The sequence below is a fragment of the Lonchura striata genome, chromosome 3 (assembly GCF_046129695.1).
Source record: "Lonchura striata isolate bLonStr1 chromosome 3, bLonStr1.mat, whole genome shotgun sequence".
Taxonomy (NCBI): Eukaryota; Metazoa; Chordata; class Aves; order Passeriformes; family Estrildidae; genus Lonchura; species Lonchura striata.
Window position 1 is genome coordinate 50,472,777 of NC_134605.1, and position 21,579 is coordinate 50,494,355.

The 21,579-nt window shown below is 39.3% G+C and overlaps 1 protein-coding gene across 8 annotated transcripts in view; it reads right to left on the reverse strand.

Moving 5' to 3' along the window:
* Nucleotides 1-2,927: 2,927 nt before the first annotated feature.
* Nucleotides 2,928-21,579, reverse strand: part of MAP7 (microtubule associated protein 7) — a 108,053-nt gene continuing 89,401 nt past the window's right edge. For 6 of the 8 annotated variants that reach the window (XM_031504345.2, XM_021553158.3, XM_021553155.3 and 3 more), the window contains 8 exons: nt 21,125-21,405; nt 17,459-17,642; nt 15,525-15,717; nt 13,949-14,050; nt 13,617-13,667; nt 13,463-13,520; nt 10,857-10,995; nt 2,928-5,695 (listed from right to left, as the gene is read on the reverse strand). In XM_031504345.2, coding sequence (XP_031360205.1) covers nt 5,446-5,695; nt 10,857-10,995; nt 13,463-13,520; nt 13,617-13,667; nt 13,949-14,050; nt 15,525-15,717; nt 17,459-17,642; nt 21,125-21,405 — 1,258 coding nt within the window. In that variant the 3' untranslated portion in view covers nt 2,928-5,445. The remainder of the gene's footprint in view (nt 5,696-10,856; nt 10,996-13,462; nt 13,521-13,616; nt 13,668-13,948; nt 14,051-15,524; nt 15,718-17,458; nt 17,643-21,124; nt 21,406-21,579) is intronic. The other 2 variants (XM_021553157.3, XM_021553156.3) reach the window with 2 other exon arrangements.

Sequence of the window (21,579 nt, forward strand, 5' to 3'; positions counted from 1 at the left end):
GCCAAATGGCTGATGAAAATTTACCAGATCCAAGGGCCTGAACTTTCAGAGGAAACAACTCTTTTCCTTGGTTCCTGTAATTTTCCTGCTACTTACAGTTTCGTCATACAAGAGAGATGTCCTGATAACAAGAACTGGAGCAGGTCAAAACACAATTCCTTGCACCCTTTTGCTGTCTGCTTAAGTGTGCTTGAGGACATGTTGAAAAACACCTGCTATGCTTGGTTAAGTTTCCATGGTTTGTTTTTGGTTTCCTCACCCCCCCTTCAGAGAAACCAGCACTGTATTAATGAGGTTTTATTCATGCAACAGGCTGATTCCACTGATGAGGCATCTCTTACGTATGCAGGTCTGCATTCATCTTTATTCTGTTTCTGTTCCATGTCCTGTATTTCAGAGCACACTCCAAGGACTTTAGAAAATAATTTAATCAACCCATACTGTAAGGTAGAAAACTACAAATAAGTTACTACAGAAAGTAACTGCTGAGGGACAATTCTCAAAGTGCAAGAAATTTGTAAGAAACAAGAATGGGTGAAGCCTTACAGCTGATCCTTGTCCACACTATAGCCACTACTCTCCAGCAGAAGAGCAAAGGTACATTAAGGCAAGGAAATGTTGCACAGAGCAAGTACAGAACACAGCAGGAACCATGAATTATTTGTGTGAGATATGTTTAAGTACAGAACTGTGTTCTGCAAATGTTAAAATTATTTCCAAAGCTACTTGCAACAAGGACTGAGTGAAAATATTTGGCAAAATTAGGAATTTTTGTTATATTTTGATATTGATACTTCATTTTAAACGGAGTTAAAGAACAATAAAAAGGTATTCATGTTTAAATTCAACTTATTTTCTTACATATATACTTCCCATGGGCAGGCAAATGTTCAGCCATCTCCAGGAAAACTGTGTTCCATCATATGTAATGGTTACTTGGGAAGAGACACACTGTAACTTCCCCCTTCAAACATCCCCCTTTTCCTCTTCCTTCCCCCAGCTTTATATGCCCAGTATGACAATGTGAGGTATGGAACATCTCTATGGTCAACTGGGGTCACCTGTCCCAGCTGTCCCCTCCCAACCTCTTATGCAACCCCAGGCAGGTGGGGTGGTGTGAGAGGCAGACTCTGTGCAAGTGCTGATGAGCAGTAACTAAAACATCCCTGTGTTACCAACCTTGTCTTCAGCACAAACCCAAACATGGCCCCCTCAGAGCTACTGTGAAGAAAATTAAGTCTACCCCAGCCAAAAGCAGCACACTGTCTTCTGAGGTGCTTTTGACCGTCTCATAACCCTTATGTGCACGTACACTTTAGAGCTGATACTGGTTACAAACATTGAATAAAAGTGAGATTTAAAAAATAGTTTAAAAATGTTATTCTGTCAGTCAAGAGCTCAATGTTCCATTTTAATGTGGCTTAAATCTCTGAGCCTAATTTTGGTGCTTGAGAGAGGCACTTTCAATAATGATTTCTTTTAATATCTGCAAGTGCTTTCCAATGGTACTGTTAGGGAAAAAACATAAGAAAACAATGCCCCTCCCCTAAAAAAAAACCAAAAAACAAGCCACAAAGCAAAAACAAACAAAAAAGTAAAATCAACCAAAACCACATTAAGTGCAGTAAAAAGACCTATGAAAGTGCAGGGTAGACAGAAAATTTGGATAAAGCAATATGGCATTTTCAATATTCATCTGTTTTCATCCGTGACAGGAATCCCATTTTGAAATCTCATGTGACAAACCATGTGCTCTGCTTTGGGCAGGTGGACTTTCTTAAATAGAGGACTGGCTGAATGACACACCTGGGAACAAAAAAACCTCAAACTGCAAAAACCACCTCCATGGGTGATTTTAGATCAGTTTCCAAAAAGAAGCAGTGCAATTTTAAACAATGATATTAGAATGTGCCCTGTATCTGTATTCTTAGGTATTTAATCTCAAACAGTATTTCAAGGTCTTAGCAAGAAAGCAAATAACAAAAGATTCTTCACCAGGAATGAGGAGATAAAAGACATGAAGCAAACAGAGCTAATGGTGAGCAATGCAGCAGTTGTGATGTACTGAAATAACTCACAGAGCATCATCCCTGTGAGCACTGATGTGCTGTGGAGACAGGAGCACAGAGCTGAGCCTTCTCAGAGCTGGGGAAGGCTGCTGCTCCCTCCCAACCCTCAGAACAGCTATCTGCACCTGCTACTTCTACCTCACAGAGTAGTTCCACCTTGCCCATGGTACAAACAACACAACCAGTTGCAAACAGCAGGCAGAGGAGCTGGGCTTCTTCCCATACCATATTTTATTGTCAGGAACAATACTCAACAGAAGAGAAACTGTTTTCCCTGCTTTAAAAGAGGCTTAACCAAAAGATTGAAAAATTCAGTATTAAATCCTTTTTAAAAATTTCATACACCTATTTCTACTCTCAATTCCCTTGGTTTTATTTTGTATGTCAGGCCCCTGAAACAGGAAATTCTTGCTCTCATTTGAAGCAAATCTGGAAAGACTAATGACAAACTGTTTTTAATCCAGTCCTGCTAAAAAAAAAAAAAAATAAAGCAAAAACCAAAGTAAATGCGAAAAATAAAGCCAGCCCATTTTTCCACAAAGAGTAAAGCAAGTGTGCTGAAGTCTCACAAAAAACAGACTAGCATAATTTATAACCAATCCTAAATAGCTCAAGATCAACACAATTTAAACCTGATCCTAAATGAATCCTAAGACTTAAAACTGAAGCTAAATGTAACTGCCTCTTTTATTGCTCTCTTTCTTGTTGCAAGTGACTTCATACTGATTTTTAGTAAAGAAATTAGAGAAAACCTGAAGGAAAATTTTAAGCAGACCATAAGTAGCAAGAAGAGTTTTCCATCAGAGATTGACTCTTGCTTCAATTATGCAAGAAAATGAAAATGTAAGTAGAAATAAATATTTCAAACAAATTTTATTTGGTACTTACATGCTATATATAATTTTAAAGAAAAACTACATATTTTGGACACTTCAAAATATTGTGGCTATGTACATGGAAAACTAAAGAAAGCAAGAAAGGAACTCAATTCATTTTACCATGTCACAAGTTATTATTGAAAGCATTCTGACTGAATGGCTGTTTTTCCCTTCCATAAATACTCTGGCAGATGAAGTCTTTTTCATTTTAGTTCCATTGCTTTTATCCCATCTCCTCTATAAGATGAACACTTGGCAGCAGCAGAAATTTCTTCAAAAATTCTTCAGCTTTTGTCTCACAGGATTTCTTCTGCTAGCACAGACTTTCTGCACAGCTTCCTAGAGGCCTCGCTCACTGATCACTAAAGGCAAGTGCAGGAATCTTAATGGTAAATTCTCTGTTAGCAGGAGTTAAGAGCCCATGAACCTCCATTTCCCCTACCCAAGGATCTTCTCACTGATTCAGAGCAATGCCTCAAGCCTTTGGCGATGCTGCAAACTCAAACACCCAGAGCAAGCTCTGCCTCCAACAGCATTGTTTAGCAAAGCACAAAAACGTGCAATATTTTACAGTTCTGCACAACAGCAACCAAAAGTGTGGGATGGAAAAATGAATGACAGTAGAAATCAGCATCAAACTAAGGAGAAAGCAACCTGCATCGCTCCTCTTCTCACTCAAACTGCACTGCTTTATAAAAACCACACACTACATAAAAAAGCACAAACAATGACTATTTTCCATTTGCTCTGAAACGAGCAAACCCCAAAAATCCCTGAACCTGCATCATCATCCAAAACTCAAATATCCCAGGTTTCACACAGTCTTCAAAAGTCTGATAAGGCAAAGGAAAAGTCTTCCATCATTGGGAACAGCAGCAATTTACAGGACTCAGAACAAGGTATTTCCTTGTATGTGTGTGCACATGTGTGTGCACATATGCATACACATCTTTTATAGTATTGCGAATATGGATGCAACTAAAAAAATCAAGTTTGCAGTATCTTTTTTACCACATTTGTCTAATTTATTCAATCAAATTATTTATTTCTGTACTGAGCAAAACTCATAAATACATAATCTAGGAGAACAATAGGTTATCCTCTTGTCCATGAAAAAATAACGCTTTCAAATTTTCACAATTTAAAACCTTTCTTGTTTTGTGTTTTTAGAGAAAATGTGAGAAGATCATAGTGACATCTCAATTTACAGAATGTCCCTGTAGGAATTACATTTACAAGAACTTGATACAGAAGCCTATAGTTCGCCCCTATAATTAGAGTTCTCTGCAATAATATTTAAACCAACAGGTTTAAATAAAACACCTCATTAACTCTACTTGTAGAGCAATGAGGCATTTATTTTTCAAGTATTAGAACCATAAAGTGTAAAAGATTCTTTGCCAATTTTACAATTATGCCTTTTAAACCAACACCCACCTTTAGTAAGAACAAAAAAGAATCAGTCCCACCACCCAAATCAGCCCGTTACTTTCAGATTCCAGTGTCTTGTGTCTTAAGGAATGCAGAAATATTAATTTACTAACAAAAAAAGCTTGTTGGAAATAGCCATATTAAGTAACGCACGTGAAGCATGATTTTTCTAGTGATGAAAGCTATTAGAATGGTGATCCAAGTCTATTCCCCTCATTTCTTCTGCTGGTTTTACTAAAGTTCTTCCAAAAAAGACAGTCAAGAAATCTTTAAAAAATTGGAGAGAAAAAACAAAACACTCCTTCATAGCATGGAAGAAACTCCACTGACTGCAGAGATGCTCATGTCACCTTTGGTTCTTCAGAAGAAACAATCAGATCACTTCTAAAACAGAAGGCAAACATGACAGGTAGAGTGGCAATTCTTCAAAATGTTATGCACTTATACAATTATTTTAATGTGAGATGATTTTCCTTACATTTTTAGGCCAGAGAAAAATACAGTGCTATCCCATTTAATTTGCTAAATCAGTATTTGTTTACCTAGCATTCTTGAAAAGCTCTGATATAATTCAGAAAAATCCAGTGTCCTGAAAACCATCCCTCGATGCCTGTAAGAACTCGATGAAGAAAGCACATCCAGAATTCCAAAAATTAGTTTTTAAAAAGTAGTTACTCCCCTTCTGCATGTGCATGTCAAGCACTGCACTTGCAGTAATGGAACCCAATTGCTGATCATAAGGTCAGAACAGCAGCTGTCACCTATCACTTCTGCTTGAAAGCAGAGGGCAAACTTTTCCAAGCAACTTCAAATGGCAGAAAGTAAAACACATGTGAGAAGCCCTCATTCAGAAACTATAAGGTCTCACCACCATTGCACTGCATCTGTATGTGCCTGGCATGCATAGCTTTACAAAGATATGTTCTCCTTTCCCCAAGTAATTTAAATTTGTTTAAAATTTAAACAGAGTTTAAATTTAAAAAATAGAGTTTAGAAATGCTTAAATGAATCAGATTATATTAATTGAAAGCTCTCAGACCTCTGTCAATTACAACAAATTACAAGTGTTAGTAAACCACAGCAAACCTACCTGCTGTTTGATGTGTTTGAACATTATCTACCTGAGGCAAAAGAGTCCCCTTATCTTCAAAGGCTAGAATTGGATTCAAAGGAATTTCGGGACTGTTGCTTCCATCATTGTTCATAGCATCCAGCCGGGATGGTTTAGAACCAATAGGCAGGTTCATGATCTCTTCAAAGTTATCATTCTGCATAGACATTCCATTTTCATTTGCATTTTCCTCTGGATTGAGATTGCTGAAAGAGAAACATAGCAGTTTTTCCTTATGTACTTTTTCTAGAACAGAAATTTAGTCACCCTCTAAGCAATAGTACAAACAGAAGTAGAGAAGTCTGCATCAATCTCAAGCATTCTTTTAGACAATGAAAACAAAACTATGCTTCTACTACAATAGGAAAAACTGGTTTTGCAGCCAAGTACTTGGGTATTCCTTTCCTCAAACCCATGGGATAGTAGTTACCTTTGCCTACATGACAGCCAGAACTACAGAGTGGGCACTGCAGTCTGAGAAGAAACTGCAATAGGAATCAATAAGAAAACCTCTGCAGCACTACCAGCTGGTACCTGGAACCACCCACATAATGCAATTTACAGTCCCTAACATAGTTTTCAAATCTCAAACCCTTTATTGTACCCTTCTTCTTATTGCAAATCAATGTAATTGCTCTTGGATAGGATCACTGTTATTTTTATTATTTCTTGGATCACCTTCTGCCACTAGTTCTGGAGCAGCTTCTTTTATATGCCACCTATTCAGAGGAAAATCTCCCTCGTCAATATAGTACTCCTTTCAGTCCCTTCTCCCATATAAGATCTTAGGGGTCATTTCCAAGGCACTACCAGCTCCACACTTCTCCAGTTGATCACATCCAAGCCAAAAGAGCCCTCTCCCAGAACCCCTCCTGTCAATCTGTACTTTCATTTTCCATCTGCCATGTGACAGAGACACCTTAGGAGCGAGCTCTTGCACATCTCCCCCCATCCAGAGCAGCACAAGCACAGACACTCTGCGTTTACACGTGCTCTCCCCAGACAACACTTGCTCATGTCTCGCAGCCTTGGGCCTCCCCTCCCAACCCCCTTATTAGGAGCTGCATTATCAAATCCTTCTGACTCTGCACATGGTATGTCCTATCCTGCTAGAGAGGAGAAACTAAGGTGCTAGTTCAGGGAACAGGATGACAGTAATGGGACCATAAGCTCCTCAGGCAAGAGCAAGTACTCAAGAAATACTCAAAAATCTTGTCATCTTTCACAGGTTCTTCCTAAAGTTAGATTCTGGCAATCCTGGGTACCTATTTCCTGTTTGGACCACATCACACCTGTTCAGGTTGTTTGGAAATGTTTTGGCCACAAAGGCATAGATGCAATTTTCCTAGATTGAAACTTGGCTATCAATTTCCTCAGGCCATTTCTCAGCAGGCAGCTTGGTTTCACAGGCTTATTTTCTGAGAGCACATTTACTAATCTTAAAAACAAACCTGCTTCTAATTGGCATACTGTATATTTTCATTCGCTGGCTTCTTTGTACAACTTTGCACAAACAATTAATGAATTGTTTTGCAGTATTCCCCAAGAGACAAAACCCAATGACTGCTCTTTTGAAAGTGGCAATGCTTTATCCAAAGCCCAGATTTCCTGGGCTTGAGAATCACATGCCGGTGTTCATATCAAGCCTTCCCAGTTTTTCAAACCATCATCAGTTCTTTTTCAGAAAGGCATTCCCCTTTTTTTCATCTGTGGATATGCTTGGCAACTTTTGAAGTGAAAAATATGTTTCACTGCACTGAGTTTGAGAGCAGGCACAGAAACTGTTGGCTGCCTGGAAGAGCTCATAAGTCATATCACCCTTTTGTGCCAGAGACCCACATCTGTAAGATGAGGAGCAGAATCTGTGAAATGCTTTAGGACTATTAAAAGCTGCTCTGTCATGTATGGTCTTTGGGTAATTATTCTCTATAAGTGATCCTGTTATTTACTTTATCCCCATATACTGCCAACAGCCATACCAGAGCTAGGATGACATGCCAAGTTTGATGAATGGGGTAAGAAAGAGGTGGAAAGAGAGCAACTGCTCATTCATATAAATTAAATAGCACAGTATTTCAACAACTATTAGAGCAATGAAGAAGCCTATTGCTTCTGCAAACAGAATTTTTCTACCCAATTTATCAGCTTAGTGAATAAATAATTCTTCATATTTTATATATATGTTTCATGGCACTGCCAGTATTATATATGGAGTTAGAACAAGATTCATTCCGACTCGAACAATGCCTTTTGAGACAGAGGAGTCTACAATCACAAAGGGGGTACAGAAAAGGAAATCAGGGCTATAAATATTCTAAATTTTGTGGTATAAATCTTCTAGATTATATCTTACTTGATTCACCTAAGGACTGGAGGAGAAAATTTAGACTAAAGAAAGGGGAAAATAGAACAGTGGAATTAATTTCCAGTGGACATCTTAGAGGCCACAAGCTCAAAAGGAGATTAGATAAATTCCTGGGAGATTGGTATGCCCTTCAGCTTCTGGTAATTAGCAGCTCAGGGACTACTTGAGCCTATGGTTGCATTTGGACCACAATGCTTAGCAACACTTCATTGGCCAGAGGATCTCTTGGTAATTACCTTTTTTTTTTTTTTTTTTTCCCTTTACATTGTGCTACAGGCCATTAAAACAAATAACACAAAAAATAGAAAAGGGGTTTTGACCTGCTACAGCTGTTCTTACTGTCTTATGTTACATTCTTATGTTGTCTAGGTGTCTAATACAACACCAGAGATATCCTTTCCAGGCATACAATAATGCAGAAAGAACTGGATAATTATGACATTCTAATATATTCCATAAGTGTGCATGTAGCAAGACACTTATGTAATAGAGGAAAAAAAAGTTGCCTAAGTTGTTGAGAATGCATTTCCAAACATAACAGTCTTGCAAGTATCTGAAGGACATCTCCATGGCAGCTGAAAAGTATCTCTGCAGCTTCACATTTTGACCTGGACACATCAATATTAACAAGATAGACTGGAGGATGTTGAGAAAAGAGGAGCCAGCTTAATTAAAGGAACTGGAATATCCAAAAAACTTAAAATTACTGAAAATTATATCTGTTGTAGATAATTTTAACCAAAACTCTATGTAGACACAGCCTGAAATTAGAATTTGAAGAGACTAAAACATAAAGAAGGCCAGAATTCAGTATATCTGCTTCTGATCATTCATCAGAAATAAACACTGAATAGGAAAAAATAAAATACAGATTTTCAGGCCTTTGAAAAATGCCAACATATTTGCATAGCTGCTATTTCTGATCTGAAGGACAATGTCAGTCACCTCATTTATTTAGAGGATTTTTGCAGAGGAGACATAGATCAATATTAACAGCAAAATGTATCCCAGACTTCTGGATATTCAAATAAATGGTGCTTATTTTTAATCCACTGAGACAACAGCACTGAAACCAGCCAGCAATGAGAAGCATTCTTTTCCAGGACAAGATATGAAGGCAATCACTCAGACCAACCATATATTTCTAAAAACTAATTACCTAACCTACCCAGACCCAGCTCCATGCACCCAGGATGGAGACACGTGAGATGAACTGCATTCACTGAGGTGTTTTGCACTGCATTGCAAATGTTCGTAGAAAACAGCATAGAAAAGAGGAATTACAAAGTATCCTAAGGAAAGTACTGTCAATATAAACCACTGTATTGAAATAACTTTTTCTAAGAAGTAGCAGGCATGATCTATCTTGGGCAAAAAATTAGGGAATGGAGTACAAGCAGAAATCTGTAAGAGGGCTATGGATTAGGCTGCTGTAGTGTTCTGCATCACTCTGTCCTCTGACTCACACAAGCACATGACATAAGCTTCCCTTTTTAACTTCTGGTCAGAAATATCTGCACTCTTGCCCTTAAAACATGAAGAACTCTTTTTCAGACAAAAGACAAATCTTGCTGAGGGCAGGAGTGAGGTGTTCACTCAGGAGACAACCTGCACCCACTGCCTCATGTGTGCTACCATGTCAGGTGTATCTGGATGCCAGACAACCAGAGCACACAAGATGCAGTAGCAGTGGTGTTGGCACCTGTGGCTTTTACCATGTGACAAAAAAATCTGTGGGATACTACCAAGTGATTCAGGCTTCACCTTCCCAGTCACTGTGGATGTACCTCTGAGGCAGAAACATTCCAACCTGGCATGCCACTTTTCCCTTCCGCAACCTCACATGTGCTTCCTACTTTTGTCAGTGTTCTTCAATTTCATTTATTCATTCTTCACTGTGGTCATTCTGAGGTTCCTTCCACGCAGATTATAATGGTAGAGGACAGCACTCATTAGTGTGGCACATTTTATATTTCAAACATCAAGGTGCTTGTAAGGCTGGGAGTGATTAACATTTTAATAGCTGCCCAAGACAATTATGAGGCAGCTCTGTGCAGCTCATCCAATGCACCTCAGTGTCGCTGACAGAATGTCCCTCAGCAGGAGCATCCTTGTCAGCATGACAGCAGGCTAAGATCCCCCAGGCATACGGAGGGATCGAGAAAGGGCAAATTCCTCTTTCAATTAGTGCCAATCACACCCTGAAGCATACTGTCCATTACAGACTGCACAATGGCTTCCCACATTCAAGTTCTTCCATGCATATTCTGGCACTACCTGCATAAAACATGAAAGGACTGCGAGATTATCTGGCTTTCTGCATCACTAAAATTAAAATAACTGACAGCTCATGCTTATGTAACAGATGCTACTCAGTTCAATACTGAGGTTTCAAGCTTTTCAACAATTTCTCCAAGTCTGAATGGCTACATGGCTACAGAGAGTTCCCAATGTATATCATCTGCCTCCTCAAATACTGCTTATGAGGAACAAAGGTGTTTTTTTTTAATGCATAACCAAAGTGACTAATCCCATATCTCACACAAAGGACATATCTACAACACCACTTCAAGCACTTTAGAAATCAAAACATCTTGACTGAAAACACAGTATTCATTATTTGAATTAAGAAAATAAGCAGTGCAAGCCCACAGTGGGTTTTATGAGGCTTAATTCAGGGAAAGAAACAGAAAAAAATTCCCTTTCCATTAAGCTTCAATAAATGCAATAATTGCTGCCAAACACATTGTTCCAAACACTGCAAAGAACATGCTCTACTCTGTTAAAAATTTTTCCCTTCCATTTAGCAAAAATTAGTTACTGCTAGTTGAAATATGATCGAGTTCTTTCCTTAAGAGAGGAAAAGATAAAAACCAGGAAACACGGCGGATTGAACAGTTGTGTCTTATTTAGCTAACGAACTCGTGGATCCGAATATAATTTTTTCCTCGAGCAGCTCTCCTCCTCCAAGCACGGCTCCCTGCCTCCTGGCGATGTTTTACCTGTCCACATTTGCGGGGGGCTGGTGCGGAACGCCCCCGTGCACGCAGGCGGCCGGCGTCCCATTGTGCGGAGGTGGCACCGCGTGCTGCAGCTGGGGCCCTGCTGCCGGCTCCGATGGACACGCAGGGCTGCCTGCGACTGGGCAGAGAAAACAGGCTTTCATAAACCAACCAGCAGCACCTACCCTGTAGATTAGGGTAAAATCTTCTACAAAAGCCAGCACAGCCAAGGCGAGTTGCAGTTTTAAAAAATATACAGTTCCCACACCCCTCCCCACCACTCCACCCAACCCCATCACCTTTGTCAGCTTTTTGGGCATGCAAACCCTGTTTCAGGTCCAAAGTAAATGTCAGTCAGATTTCAAGGCCATAGCTTTGTGAACAAGAATAAGGATTTTACAATCATATGCACAATTTCAACATATAAACTAGTGGGCAAAAGAAGCTGATATCTGATAAAATGTTATGTTGGCACTTTTCAAGTAGAGAATGGAATAGAGCAAAACTTGGATAGTACTAATTCCATACAGTGGTATTTCTTGATACCAGTGACTATAAAGGAAATCAAGAAAAAAAATACCTCCATTGGGAAGGACATTTCTTTCAATAAGTACCAAGTCACTACTATAAAACATTGCAGAGAACAACATAAAATGAGATTATCCCTGTCCCTAATGCCGAGACCACATAATACATGTTTCTAGCCTGCCTTGTGGTTTTCTTTTAAAGCACAACTACAGCCTTCTGCATTTTATCTAGGGTCTCTCTATTCATGTTCAGGTCAGTAAGAGGAAGCAGCTGCACCCACCCTGCTAACATCTACCACGGTAATTGCAAGGACAATTCAGTATTCATAGTCTTGGATACATGTATCTACATTACCCAAAACCTCATCTGGTAAGCCCTTCCTTCAGCTGCTCTATTTCACTGTACTCCAAATATTTGGGCTGAAGACTTTTATACTGAATGTCTTATTCTGACCTTTGGCCAGTTTTTATATGGAAGATACTAGAAATAGAAGTTTATGTGCTTCTACAAATGGAATAACAGGAAAATATATTTGCTTTAATGTTTAGAAGGAAAAAGCAGAAGAAAAAGTTGTTCTGTTTTGGAAATGTGGGACAATCTCATATTTTTGAAGTGGTGGCCAAACAAATGACAAAACAGTGATGGATTTTTTTCATTGTGTGATTTGGCCATTCCCATAAATGTCTCCTCAGGTTTTGGCAAACAGTAAGACTTAGGAAAATATTTTAAAAACAAACTGTTTGTGTAGAGTCAGAGGTCTGTTAAAGTGCAATATAGAAATTCATGTGGCTGGAATATACCTTTAACTCGATGCCACATACACATAATGCAAAATCAAACAGCAGAGCACCCCTGAGGCCTCTGAAAACTGAGGGCAGTTTTCTCTTTATTCAGTCATTCAAGGATCCTGGCCTTCCCTTGGGCCTAGGGAAATGAAGATCCAAAGCCTTCTTTGCCTTAGGAAACTGATAGAAGACAATTTTTTGTCTATCTCTAGAGGGAAAGCACTAGCCAAATGTTGTGGAACCCTTTATAGTTTCAGGAATTCTTTAAATGGTTTATAACACCTTCAACAGTTCCCAAAGACAAAGATGGCATTCCAGATGAGTCCTGTATTAGTAGCTCCCAAACCTTTTCCCCCCAAGATAATATGTAAACAAATATGAAACCCAGGTAATGAAATCTACATCACAAGGCTTCCTGACAGTACTAATTATACTGTTCACTTTAAAAATCAGGAAAAAAAGTCATCCATCAGTAAGTGCTGCTGTCTTCCCTATTACTCAACCCAAATACAAAGTAGAAAAAGATTAATGTCATTTAATGTGTTATGCTACAATAGGATAAACCACTTGATAGCTTGACTTCAGTATCTTTAAACAGTGCTAATTCACACCTGGTGATTGTTGAATATAAGCTACATGTCTTTTTTTCCTTTATTGTAAGTATATAATAAAAGAAGAAAAAACATATATATATTCTTATATAGTAGATTACCTAAAAAGAAATACAGGGAAATGAAGTAGAAGGAAAGCATAAGAGTGTGGGTGTGACAAGACTAAGCTTTCGTAGTAAAAAAATTTGTCAAAAAATTAAATACAGATCAAGTGAGTAAGGCAGCAGGTATGGAAGAAAGAAGTGACAGGGAGATGTTCAGATGTTCAGAACAATGAATGCTTTGTTTTAATGAATAACAGGAAATAATCTTTTAAGAAAATAGAGAAAATTTGCAACAACCACATCTGAAATAATATAAGAAAAAAATGTAGAATCAGTTTATTTTGTGATCTGAATCACAAAATAACTTCCTTTCACTTTATAAATAAACTTGTTAAGAAAATTCCTTTTGCTAAATACCAATGAGACCAAGTTGCTAAAACACTGAACTCCTTCAGTAATGGCTAACCACCTATACAGAAAGGATAAATAATTAATGTATGCTAAGATTGAATTTATATTCCTCTCATAGTTTTTATTACTGCAGTTAGTGTGCCAAGTTTCAGAACTGTTTCTCAAATCATTGTGCTCAGTAGGCATTTATTCACCTGTTGTGCTCAGGGCACAGTTAAACACAATACCTGCTTCTCCAGTAATATTTGCCTTTGATATATGTCCATTTTGCTGGTCACTGGATTTCTACAAAGGAAGCACAGTTTTGTAAATTAAGAATGGCACTAGGGAAAAAAACAGAAACGTGTTCAATATTTACAAATGTTAAGTAGCAGCACTGACCTTATCTACAGCTTCTACACGCCTAGTTCTCTTCATGATCTCCTCAAGCCTCTGCAATGAAATGTAAATGAGTGAAATAATGTGTGCTGGCATTAATTTGAATATCTTTCTCCCAAATCACAACTGCTTGTCATTTATCAGCTGTATCTGTTTATTGCAAAAAAAAATAATTATTTATTACTGTTGCCAATATTCCCTTCACTGTCACATCAGGCCAATGAGGACTGCAGCCTTTCTGAGAGCACATTTATATAATTTACTTCCTACTGTTCAGGTGGAAACAGAGTGCTAAGGCAAAACCAGTCACAGTTTCTCTGCACGGACAGAGTTACCTTCTTCCTTTCCAAGCGCTCTTGCTCTTCTCTTTGGAAATGCTTTTCACGTTCTAATCGAATCCTCTCGGCCTCTTCCCGCAGGCGAGCTTCCTCTTCTTTCTATGTTGGTGGTAAGAGAAAGAGAAGTGAGGAATAATTTACTATTTAAGGGCAGTTTTATACTCTGTGTATAATTATGCGTATCTACAACTCCCTGAAAAGACATTTTTGGGGTTTACAAGTCACCAAAAATCTTTTCAGATGGAATTGTACATTTCTTCATTAATCTCTACGTTTTGTGTAGCATTAAGAGAGAATAACTAAACAATGGACATCATGTTTGGTTCTGTGCCTGCTCCAGAACACACCAGATGACAAATAAGGAATAAATTTCTAGCCTTCAGCATTAAAACAGCAGCCAGGAAAGTATAGGGAGACCCATGTTTTGTGTGGTGGATATTTTTGAGAGTAAAACAAATGCAGCAGAATGTTTTGTTTGGCCAACAGAGTATCTGTTTAAAGAGACCAAGGGCAAACAGCCAGAGCCCCATTTGCAGAAACTTTCCATTCTTGCCTTTTTTAATAAAATGCAAAATTTGCCTGGAATATACTGTAGAGGGGCCTTGCTCCCTGTGACACTGTTACATGATGGAACTACTACAGCAGATCCTTTTTTGTATCTCTAACATCCAAAAAAGCTTTGGCCATGTGCTATCTCTGAGTGCTAAATTGATTTAAGCCTCAGTTTAACATTTCAAAGAAAGTAGCACACATCTTTTGAAAAAGAACAGTGGAGTTTCTCAGCCATATTCACTAACACAGTTCTTTAAAAATTTATTATCAGAAACATACATTTATATGCCAGAAGAAAACCTCATGTCTACAAGGCAAATTGAAGTATTGGATTGCGGAAGAATAAAGCACATGCAAGAAGTAAGAGGACATGTGAGAAGACTTCTATCCAGAATGCTTACCACAGCCTCTTCTGAAGTCAGTAAACCAACATTATACCCATCAAAAATGAAAGCACTTGAAAAACTTAATTTTCATTTCTAATCTTACATCTTTTGACTAGCTACTCTGATTTCAGGAATACTGGGCCAGATAAAGGTTCTCCTTGGTTTGATTAAACCTACCCCTTCCCACCAGCCCCACACAAAAGCAGTATTTGACACAGGATTCAGCAGTACTGTATCTCCAACAAAGTGAGTAGTAATCTTTACATATGGACTGCTATAAGTCTTGGGACAAAAAATTCTCTGGTATAATAGCATTTATCAAAACTCCCCAATACAACTATATTGATATTTTTTGCCACAATCTATGAGGAATAAGAAAGGATTTGTTCTAAATACACTGTAAAGGGAGAGAGGGGAAAAAAACCCCAAAACTCAACTTCCCTACCAAATGTTTTTGTCGAGTAGAAAGATCTCTACTCTTTGAACTCCTCTATGGAATGAATGTTGTCCCAACACTTTTCAGATAACATTTAAATTGTAGATATTGCTCTAATTTAGGTGCTATGTAAGAAGTGCTGCTTTACCCACTTCACTGCCAACTAGACTGGCCCACAAATTCCAAGAGGGAAGCATACTTGTTTCTGAATGCGCTCCATCTCTTCTTTCTCCTTCTGCTCTCTCTCTTCTGCCTGGCGGCGCAGCCGTTCTTCCTTTTCCCGCTCCTCTGCATCCTTCCTTTGTTTTTCTGCTTCTTGTCTGCGAGCTTCCTCCTCTTCTCGGCGAGCTCTTTCTTCAGCTATCCTCTGTGACAGCTCTTCTTTCTTTTGTCTGCAATCATTAAATAAGCATAGGAAAACAAGTAATAAAAGTAGGCAGAGAAGCCAAACCACCAGGTTCCTGATCCAGCACTGCTATCCCAATTTGATAAAGGGTGCACTGCTGTCCTATGCCTAAGCTGTCTGTTCTGCTTCCCCATAGGGGCCAAAAAGGAAGCCCTGTGCAATATAAAAAACTTTACAATGGAACACCAATACTTTTCCAGCATCTCTCTGCCCAATCCATGACACATACTTTCTGAGTCGGAAATAGTATCTTGGATTAATAAATTTTGCAAAGCACTCCTTTCTGCTATAATCATATTTTGAAACAGTATGCATTTTTGGTACCCATCCCACCTCATGGCAATGATTCCTTGATGAAAAAAAAGTATCCAAGTCTGCTGATTTAATTTTGATGTTTCCCAAATTATTTAGGACTTTTTAGTGTGTCTTCTCAGCTGAAGAATCCTCACCTGTTTAGTAAATTTTCGTATGGGAACTGTTTTGTGCTTATGATCTTCCCTAATGTCTGTCCGTACTTATTTTTTTAGTTTTACTAATTTTACTATGTTAAAAAAAAATAAAATACAACATTCAAAATGTAGGTTTATCTTGGGTATTTCAGAATGACATTTTCATGTTGTTCTTATTTTCTATTAACTTGTAACAATTCATTTAGTTTGTCAACCATGAATCATGTGATACTTTCATATATTCAACTCCAAACAAGATCTCTTCCCTCAGAAATAATTCACCCAGAGACCAACAAGTTAAGATTATACACATTCCTTTATGCTTATCAGTACAGAAATTCGGCTTCCATTCTGTAGCCCAGCAACATAAGATTTGTCTCAACTGTTCACAACTGACTTATCTCACTGGAGACCAACATCATCTCACTGGCCTCAACTCCTTTCAAGTACTTTTATGATGGCACTGCAAAGACACTGGAAACTCCTTTCACTGTGAAAGCTGATTTTCTTTGCTTTTTATTTTTGATCTTTCTGACTTAGTATTTATTCACCGTATTACTCTTATGCCACAGCAGCTTTTTTTCTTCAGAACTCTTTTTGAGCGAGTCAGTGTTGTGAGCCTTTTGGAAAGCCAGGCTATTTTAACTAGTTCTGCCTTGTTCCTATCAGCAAAGTGGTTAAAGAAATGCAACAAATTCCAGAGGCATGGCAGCCCTCTAAGAAAACACAATCTGTGCTGTAGCCAGAGTCATGAGTATCCAGATGAGCTACTCATTTGCTATTAGAAAGTGAGATGTAACATTAATTACCCTCCAAAACTTTTGGGAGGTGTTGGGGGTGGCTTTATTTTAAACAAGAAAACAAAGATGTCTAAGTCACAACAGGTGGACACCTAAAGCACCACCCACAATAGAAATCTTACAACTCAAAGAGAGTTTGTGCTGATCAGAAAGTTGAAAACAGCCATACAGAGTTCTCTAGCTGGAACAAAAAGGTGCAGCTTAGTTAATCTCTGAGGAAAAAATGAATCACAGCTGCAAGGATCTGCTCTCCTCTCCTGTCCTATTTTAAAGCACTACTTAGAATAAGTTTAACCTTACAGATATGCTTAGGTATATATTCCACCAACTGAAAAACCCAACAGGAAAATAAGATTTTGGGAGGAACTTGTGCCTCCCGCACTTCAGCGCTGTGCTTCATACATAACAAAGTAACAGCAGAATATGCAGAACAAGCTGCTAAAAACCTATCTTCTCTACTATAGAGGCCTAGAATTACCTTTCAAGCTCTTCTCTCTCCCTCCTTTCCTGCTCCTCCCGTTCCCGCTGCTCACGGGCGAGGCGCCTCTTTTCAGTCAGCAGCCTTGTTGCTTCCTCAGGGTCAGTCGTACCTGCAGAAGGCTTGGGCAGTGCTGCAGCTGGAGAAGGAGTTGGGAGAGCAGGAGGTAGGGATGGGCTGGCTGCTGAAACAAATGGGAAAGAAAATTAGTTTGTACAGACACAGTAGCCAAGATGTCACTCTCTTGAGAGGAACAGAAAATACTTCTAAGGGCACTGCAAAGTGTTTTCAAACTTACGTGATTTTTTTTAAATGATTCAGAGGAGGACTAGAGGTTCACAATCCTTCAGGGAAGTTTGGTTTTGCAGGGCATCTGAAAGCTCCTGCAGCTGAAGGTGTAAGTCAAGTTTTCTGTCAGGATAAATGCTGACAGGTGCTTAACAGGAGTTATGCTGACTCAGCAAGTCCCTACCATCACATTACTTAAGCTTGCCCAATTCTGTTTGAGGAGCAGAAATAAAACATTGTGAAATTATATTTTCTTCTGTCTGATCATCCACATCTGAAGATCAGAGCCAGAATTTTTGGTGACAGTCACTTTTGGTGACTCGGTGATCTCAAACATCAACTGTCTGATGTGATCTGCACCCATGGTAGGACACCAGCTATCATCAATTTTACAGCTGCTCCAACCTGAGGGAACTCATGAGACACAGCTTTTTAAATATTGCCACTATTGGTGAACTGTGGCTTGTTTTCAAATCTCAGTAGTGCCTTCATATAAATTCTTTTTCAGGGCCAGGTTTGTCCATGTGGCAGAGAATATGTTACAGGTTCTTTTGTATTTCTGTAAGTTTGCCTGGCATTCTCTAGCACAGGTACCATGTGACTCATCACCTTTTCTCTAGACACCAGGGACCATTACCAACACATAAGCTAATGTTAGGAAGCATTCCTAGATTAATCCCATCTGGTAATGCAGGCAAATATGGAGAGGGAAGACTTTGAACTGTCAACAAAATCAGATTCTGACCCAGTAATATATATGTAAAATAAGTCTTAAGGAACAGCCAGCAGATGATTATAAATCTGCAATTCTAACCACGCACTAGGATGTGACAATTTTCCTAACCTCACTAACAACTCATAAAGAAGAGTCTCCTCCCCAGTTCCCCCCTTCCTACACATAATCATGTAAACAAACATAAATTCATTTGTTTTCACTGCTGAATTCTCATCTGCTGACCTCTCTGCTCTCCTCTTCTATCAGCTAAAAACTACAGAGGTCTTTCTATAACTGCTTCAGGGCTTTGACCATGAATTCAAATGATACTTCTACACCAGTAATTTAAAGAGTGCCAGTGCCTGTTCTCTAGCCTTGAGGTGAGCTGGCACAGTTTAGCCCTACGGCAATGGAGCACTATTCTCTCACATTACCAAAACAGGTATTCAGCCCAACCCCAAGGGAACCGTGCAGAGCTGGGCTAACCTCCAGGATGTAGCTGGGAACTCAGAAAATTCTGGGATGTTGAAATATAAAAAGGTAAGCAATTTGATCACTCTGAATCTTGGGAGCCATTTAGAGCCATGTTCTTAGTAGCCTTGGGGACAGAAGGTAAGAAAAGGAGAGGCTGCAATTACAGCCTGGATCAGAAACATTCCAGAAAGCCTTTGTAATTGTAAACAGTATAAATGACAGAGTTCCTGTACCTCAGCCCTTTTTAATTTACTAACATGGGCCAAGGCAGGGCTGTTGCACTGAAGGGAGCACAGCTTTGTGCTGCTTGGGGCTCGCATCTTGCCTCAGGCGCTGAAGGTGGCAGCATAACAAGTAGCTTAATGCACACCTGCCCTGCTGTCAGAACAGATAACTCCCAAAAGACCTTTAAAGCTTCATTGGCATTAGTAAAGTTGTGTACGAGATTTGCCTTCATCAGCAATTGCTACCCGCTGACCTCCCGGCTCCTGTGAACACAGAGCCAGCAGGCAGCTGAGCCAGGCCAGCGAAAGGCCAGTGCTGTTACCTGTAGGGAATGAGCTGTATACACCTGCAACACAGTCCCAGGAGAATCAGCAGCATTCCTCTAGCGCCAAATGCTGTACTTACATCTCTCGAGAGTCTTGAATTCAAGCAGCGACTAAGTTTTGGCAGCTGAGGCCTCCATCGGCAGTACAAAGCCATCCTATAACCTCACATGTAAAATGCTTTGCCTGAGGTCTCCATCTTTGGTCCCAACCACCATCTCCTCTGGCTTTGGGAAAACACATTCAATTTGAAGGGCTTCTCACTGCTTTGACTATAGTACCCTTTTCTTTCATTTGTCTCCACTTCATATTCTTGTTTGTATCCTTTGATGTGAGTACAAACTGCTTGACTTTTGAATGCCTTTATCAGACATAACCAGTTTCAATACTGAGACCTTGTCACAAACTCAAATATGGACAGAAGCTGCAAAGAAGTGGAGTCTCTTTTCCTCTGAACTAAACAGTCAAATAATCATGCTGGCTTCTCTGATCTGCACCTTGTGCTGGAGAGCTACAACTTCTAAACACTTGCGAAGTTATCTCAGTGTTATTTCTGAAATGGGTTTAAAAGGAAGTTTTCTCCCCAAAAGGAAGCAGGCAGAAGAAAGAAATTAAATCTCCTTTGCATGCCCTTGGCAAACAGATACATCCACCCACCCTTTTTGTGGGGTTGCACCTGGGTATCAGACAGGAACTACTGTAACAGGATGTAATAAAACAGAATAAATCAATCCACGTGGGGATTTTTTTCCACAGAACAAGCCCAAACTATTCCTGCTGCAGATGAATGCAAGATTACTAATACTTAAAAATGTTCTATGAAAGATAACTACAGGGAAGTCTATGAATTTTAAGTTCAGAATCTTGTGTATCCCAGTGGTCACACTGGACTATCTCATCTTCAAGAGACAGTTTATGCAATATTTAGAATGAACTAAATTGTCTGCTAGAAGAAACCTATATTTTTCATTTTCAGATTCACTTTTTGTCCTTTCTACACTTTACAGTCTTTCATTTTTTTGTGTGTGGACATCCTTTTCTGCATTGCTGCTTTTCAAGGTTGGTAGGGTTTGGTGTGGGTTTCTTGTTCATTAGTTAACCATTTTTAATAACTCATTTTCCCTTAAAAATTCTCCCTATACCTTTTTACTCTTCTCCTTGGTTCTTTGCATTCCACTATATTCTGCTAATCTCTCCTGTGATATGGTCCTCTTGCAATATTATACATAAGCCAGCAGTGCTACCAGCACAAGTGCACCGTGTCTAGCAGAGCTGGACATTCTCACTGCTCACACACATTATGTGGTCGTTTCCTGTGAAGTCTTCAGACCATTATTATTCTACTTCAATAGTTTGTAAAGAAGCTATGTTATGATATGGGGGGCAAAATTCCTGTCCAAAAGGGCATAGAAGAGGCTTGTGAAGCCACACTGTCTGAGGCAGCTTGGCATGTTGATTTGACTTAGAAGCAGGAGGGCTTCAATCTGCCTAAATTTCCTCATGATGAACATACGTTGGCAGGAGTGTTGTGAAGAATTCAGACTAACCTTTGACAGAAAAATACTGAAAGCAACATAATTTCAGAGAAAGGGAAGGAAAAATATAAAATATTCCTTAACCTAAAGTAGGATGTCTCCTTACCTTGAGTTAGCTCTGCTTGGACAGGGAGCTGCTCCTGACTTGCAGGTTCTCCAGCACCTGCTGAAGTTCCTTTACTCTCTTCTGTCCTCACCTCTTTGGCCTTTTCAGCCTCCTTTTCTGGTCTTTTCTTCTCACCTTCTGGTTTGATCTCTTTTTTGACTGGCCGGATATTGCCAGGAGAGGGAGGACGTGTCTGAGCAGAGGAAACTTTGGAGGAACCAGGTGGGGAAGTGATCTGCTTGGGTGTGCCAGGCAAAAAAGGCAAAGACTTTGACGCATGCCTGTGTAATGAAAGAGTGACAGTGCTGGTTTCGACTTATATATCACTTCTACAACCACAGCAGCTAAAAATAAAACCACTTCTCTGTTTCTCTATAAAGCAGGACTGCTGGCACAACTGATATGGTTTCATGCAAAATGTCTCTCTCCAACTCTCCAGATGTGTGAGTACTACA